Source organism: Mastomys coucha, unplaced genomic scaffold, assembly GCF_008632895.1.
Source record: "Mastomys coucha isolate ucsf_1 unplaced genomic scaffold, UCSF_Mcou_1 pScaffold7, whole genome shotgun sequence".
In the NCBI taxonomy this organism is placed as follows: Eukaryota; Metazoa; Chordata; class Mammalia; order Rodentia; family Muridae; genus Mastomys; species Mastomys coucha.
Genome location: NW_022196913.1, coordinates 23,092,807 through 23,098,806, shown reverse-complemented (window position 1 = coordinate 23,098,806; position 6,000 = coordinate 23,092,807). Strand labels below are relative to the sequence as shown.

The 6,000-nt window shown below is 40.0% G+C and overlaps 1 protein-coding gene across 1 annotated transcript in view; it reads right to left on the bottom strand.

The window, feature by feature from the left end:
- Nucleotides 1-6,000, bottom strand: part of Vps41 (VPS41 subunit of HOPS complex) — a 162,947-nt gene that overhangs the window by 11,036 nt on the left and 145,911 nt on the right. Inside the window, exons 23-25 of the mRNA XM_031359611.1 lie at nt 4,540-4,594; nt 3,321-3,461; nt 2,116-2,252 (exon numbers count right to left, since the gene is read on the bottom strand). Coding sequence (XP_031215471.1) covers nt 2,116-2,252; nt 3,321-3,461; nt 4,540-4,594 — 333 coding nt within the window. The remainder of the gene's footprint in view (nt 1-2,115; nt 2,253-3,320; nt 3,462-4,539; nt 4,595-6,000) is intronic.

The following is a 6,000-nucleotide window of genomic DNA, read 5'->3' as shown; positions in this document are numbered from 1 at the left end:
AGAGGGAGAGGGAGAGGGAGAGGGACAGGGACAGGGAGAGGGAGAGGGAGAGGGAGAGGGACAGGGACAGGGACAGGGAGAGGGAGAGAGAGGCCTCTGAGCTCCAGCGAGTTTCACTAATGTGGTTTTCCTGGCTCTGCTCTTCTCTCTCTCACCCTTCCCCTTCCTCTGAGTAGTACTTTTCTACCCAGAGGCTGATGAGTAACGATGGCTCTCTGGACCCATTGGTTAAAAAATTCTGGGTCTCTTTAAATCACCACCTAATTGGATATTTACATGGACTAAGGAAAAGCTCTCTATACATTTATAATTAAGAAGATACTGGTTTACCAGCTATTTTAGAGGACCATTTTTATGTTAAACATTTGTTTTGTATCTAATGCTTTGTATTTCAGCTGGCTCAGTACTATGCAAATTTGTTCATAGAACTGAATGAATAGTGAAGACTGCAGCAGTGTGTATGAGCTTCAAGACAAGAGCACAGTGAGGGATGTGCCAGCTGCCTTTGCTGGCATCAGTGTCGAAGCACCTGGCAACACAAGCATGGTTTCACCCCAAAGCTCTGCTCTAAGCACCAGTCTAAGCATCCCACTATCAGATACACGTGCTACGGTAGTCTAAGACACTCTACCATACATTCAGACTCGATGCCTCAAGCATATTCTGCTATACCTTAGTAAGGAAGGGCCTACCAAAGTGCAGGATACTGTCAATCTTACAGGGGATTAAGGGCATTACAAGGTTGGATACAGCACCATTTCCCCCAAAGCGCATTTCCCAGCCTGAGATGACATTTTCTTGTCTGGATCACTGGTCTTGCATACCTAGGGATCTGCAAAAAGTAGGCACTTCTCTGTTCCCTGATCCTCCCTATTGGTCAGTTCTTAGATTCTTATTCTTTCCCTTTTTCTTTCTCCCTTGAATAATTTCCCTAGGATTATCTGAAACCCTCCAAAGGCTGTGACATAACTAACAGTCTAAGATTAGGCCTCAGTTCTTTGCCTCAACTTGACACATACTTCTGAACTAATCCTATATCCTACACTGTGCTTCCAAGTGAAGGTTCTGGACTGTCCACCCAGTCTACAGAAAAAACCTTCTGTGTTCAAGTTGTGCCTTGCAGTCATCCCACAGTTCCCTGAAGACCACAAGGATGCTGGCATTTCCACTGCAGTCCCTCTTGTCTGCACCAGCCATTTCTTAGAGTCCATTTGGCTAATTCCACAAGGCCTGAGCCTCTCAATTTCTCATGTAGTTCAACTCTGACCATCTTTATCCCCACCGCACTTTTGAAGACCTTCACTACAGCTATAAGGATGTTAGATAACAGTACACAGAGTACCAGCTGTTATCTGTCCTGTTCTCGTAGATTCTTGGTGCACAACCTTGAGTTCAGCAGGCAGTCAACCTTGTACCTTTCACAGTGACTAGAAATCTGATCTGACTTATCTACACCATAATGTTCTTCTTATAACCTGAAAAATGTATATTTCTAGGAAATCAAGCTCATCTATTATAACAACAACAACAACAACAACACTTTCAAGTGATTGCAGAAAGAACAGTCTGCATGTAAATGTATTTTAAATAGTTTCAAGTACTAAGGAAGCAACCAGGATTCTGAAACATAGTCACTATTCAATTCTTTAAAAGAAAAAAGGTTAGGATACTTAGTAACCAGCATATTAATTATTTATATGAGAATATGGGTTCTATTTTTCTTATCACAAAGGGCTAATAAAGGAGCATTATTGTGCCAATCAGACAAAAGCTGATCAGATCCTGTGTTTAAGTGTGTTTCAGACAACTGATTCCTTCAATGGCTGCAAAATTATTCTGAGTGTTTAAAGATATACTTTAACTACATACAATATTTATTTTCTCTAAGAAAATTTTTGTGGCCAGTTCAAACAGTCTTTGTAAATTTACTCTCATGTCTTCTTCAGTACTGTGTTCTACTTATATGCAGTGAAAAAGCTTCCTGAAGCAGCGATGTTTTTCAGTCTCTCTATTCGAACAGGTTTCCAAATATCAACTTGCAAAGTCTAACAGACATCTAAATGGCTTACAAATGAACTCAGCCACTCAGATGCTCATCTGTGTTAGAATACTTACCTGCAAGTTATAATCTTGCAGAATTTTAACCAAGGAATCTCTCAAATTGGGAATCTCCATTCCTTCCTTAATTCGGTGGATCAGCAGAATAGGGTCCACATGTGTGCCAATGTTGTTCAACAAGCCAGTGATAAATGCTACAAAACACCATGTTAAGACCAAATAACACGTGAGCAATATTAGAATTCACTTTGTTCACAATTCAACTTTAGATCAAAAGTAACTAAACTTATTCCTTTACGAAATGGGTTAAAAAGTGTGAATTTATAAACTCTCAAGAACCAATCCTCTTTAAATTTAAATTACACTCATAGGAACTAACTTCCTCTAAAACAAAAAGGAGAAAAAGTGAAAGCATTTGAGCAAAGTCAGAAGATCACCTTTGTTCATGCCTCTTCCAAACTGTCTTTACTGTCAAAGCACAGGGAGCAGAGAGATCCTCTGGTCAACCTGCTCTGATGCACGCTAATATTTTGCAAGGTTAGCATATACTGGGCTTTTTCTTTTACAGACAGAGGACGTGAGAATTTTAATTTATCTATGGTCACAAAACTCAAGTTACAAGTATCTTGTAGTTTCAAGATAGAAAGTCTTGAAGGTTGATTTTAGATGTAAGCTAATTACATAAGAATAGAGCTCCTAACTTAAAAGCAGCCATTACCAAAATCACAATAAAGCTGTAGTGAGAAGAGACTTAGGAAGGAGAGAGCCAGTTCTGATGGCTGAGCTGAACAGCAGCACATACCAACTCCCAGGACTGTGTTGATGAAATGGGGCTGGAAAGGGACACGACTGCAACTCAAAACCTCAGAGCTTCCACTTAGGAATTTATAGTGGGGATTTTAGTACTAAGACTTCATTACATTTATTCACTCATATTAATTTGTGTGTGTGTGTGTGTGTGAGAGAGAGAGAGAGAGAGAGACAGAGACAGAGACAGAGAGAGACAGGGAGAGACAGAGAGAGACAGAGACAGATTGATTCATATGTGGAGATTAGAGTGTGTGTAGAGATTAGAGTGGAGGTTAGAGGACAGCTTAAGGGTGTAATTTCCATCCACCCTGTAGATCCTGGGGATTAAATCCTCAACTAACCCACTTGGTCATAATTTTAGCCCAATGTATCCTGAGATAATTCTTCCTCATATAACTGGCTATAATCTACACTGACAAAAATATTTACAATTAAATGTCCTCTCTGCTTACGTGGTTTGTCGATGGAATACAGAATCAGATCTTCCCAGAGCTCCCCATCATCTTGTTCCTTGGCAAACTCAATTGCTTTATCAACATCATGCAGCTCCTCCATAATCATCTTGAGGGCACTTCGGCTGTTTCCCATTCGGCCTATGTGGGTGAGGGAGTATAGGATACTTTATTCATTTTAAAAAGAAAGAGCATATTTCTTCATTGGTTTTCAAAGTTTGAAAGATAAGACTAAGGCTGACTTTCTTATGTGACAATAGCATTTTCTATTATTTCCTATTTAATTAGTACTCATGTGAAAATATTCCTAGGATGGTGGTATGTGAATGACATCATTTATTCTCACTACGATTTTAAGCAAGATGCTTTATTAAAGTCCATACTTCATTTTTAAAATAAATTTTTATTTATATTTTATATATGATTTAGGGTTGATGCTGAACATCCTTGAATTAGCCACTCTATCTATACACAGGAATTGGAGACCTGGGTTATTTTTCAACCAAGGCCAGAGGAGCCAGTGACAGTGAGTGGTGTGTGAAAGAACGCTGTGGTGTGGGAAACACGGCAGGTGGGTAGGGAAAGGATGCCAGAGAGACAGCTCACAGTTAGTCTATGTACAGCTTCTTCATGAGATCTTTAGTAAAACCCGCACTGCTCTTGCACATTCCGGAAGCCAGGGGAGTCTAGCTCCCTGGTGCACATGTCTGGAGGTAGACATGCATGCCAGAGGAAGAGGGAACACAGACAGAGCTGTAGCGCATCACAAAGCTTCTCTCTTGCTCTGTCCAAAGCCTCATATTGTAGTTATTAAGGATGTGAGTTTTGAAAACAAAATTTGTTTTGTATCAATGTGTAGTAAATATGAGCCAATTATAAACTAAAGGGGAAGACAATCCAAAGTACGTCAGTCCTACATCTACAATTTTACCTGTGCTATGAGATGTGAAACATTTTTGTTTGCTGTTGCTTCTTTTATCACACATTTGCTAGCTGTTCTTTCTGACACATGGCTCCAATAACTCTTGCTGCTCTACTGTGCTCTGGACTCTCCTTTTCCCTGTATTATGTTTTTATATAAAGTAGGCCTGAATGTTAAAAACACTATGTAGAATAAATAAATAATGTCCACAAATCTGTGTCCATTCTTACATACTTGACAACAAATCCTCAACCCATTCCATTGTTTATAGGACTGAAATGAACAAACGCTACTTACTCAGAAGGTAAACTGTCTCTTCTACAAAGTTTCTTTGTTGACAGATCTCAAGTGCCTTTAATGAAAGCAGGGAGAAATGTTACTATGGACTACCAATCAGGAAGACAATAGTAAGAGAGCCACTTACACTCACTTACAAACTTGGAAGATTTTTTGCATTGTTTTTCTTTTCCTTAAAAAAAAAAAAAAAAAAAAAAAGGACAAAACAAACCACATCTCTGTGGACCTCTGCATTCATTCACCTCCTGGTGAATGAATCTCGAGCTACCACATGGAACTGAGAGCACAGAGAGCAATGCAGCATCCCATAAGAAGCAGCAGAAGCAATGCTGGGAGGAGCTTCCCCCTATTAAGCTTACTTTCTACTAGATGCCCAAAGTTTATAGCGTTGCTTCCAACTGAATCTATAGTTATTTGTACAAACTGTCTCCTCACAGACTGTAAGGATGGACTGTGTACTGATGAACAACACAATTGCTCTAAATTAAATGGTACACATTTACTATGTTCTCCCTGCTGGATACTGAAGGGTTATGTTGAACCAAGGAAGCAAATGGGAGGATGGCAGTAACATGCCATGACGACGACACTCAAGGAGACAAAAAAGAAGCCAAGAAGCAAAGAAGCAGGAGAAGAGACAGCAAGTCCACTGGAGGCTCTTGGGCACAAGTAGGGTGACAGAGAAATGAGCACAAATCTTTCTATGACTGGCACAATGCAGAAGGGAGGACGATGTGCATGGAGAAGCAACACTGAATCCATACTTTTCTCCTGTGACAAGCTCTATGGAAAGGTAGCATTTGAATCAGGTACTGTTTAAACCATTATCTCACAGATCTCCCCTCTGCAGTCTTGTGCAGCCATCCTAGTGTGGTTTTATCCTCGCTGACCACCTCTGCAGAGTTCCCTTTCTGAAGCGTCCTCCTCACTACTTCCTACCCTAGGAAGGTCTGGAGACAAACACTGCCACAGACTCTACACTGGACCAGACATTGTAGGCATTCCTCCAGCTTCATCCTGCATTGGCCTCACAATTCTTTATCACTATGAAAGCTAACCAGTCACCACATTAGTTCATGTGACTTCCTTCTGCAGCAACCACGTGTATACCAAGCCCTGTGCTTAGCATAATGCTGAGTGCACAGTGGGTCTGTAATGAATACTTTTTCAAATGAGAAGTCAAAAAAAGTTTCAGAATAAGTTAACTGGGTTGCATATTTAAAGTAGTTATTTAGAAACCATTAGTCAGCCAGGTTGTTTTGAAAACATAAAAAGAACAGCTTGAGTTAATTATCCATTTCTGCTCTGTGATCTACTTTAGGAAACAATAGCAAGAGCTAATGCTGATATTTTGATGTTTGACTTAAATTTTTCTTGTAGACTATATTTAAATCATGTAAGGAATGGGGTGGGGGTGGGGACTGAGCACAAAAATCAATGTACATAAACAGATAGGTAGAT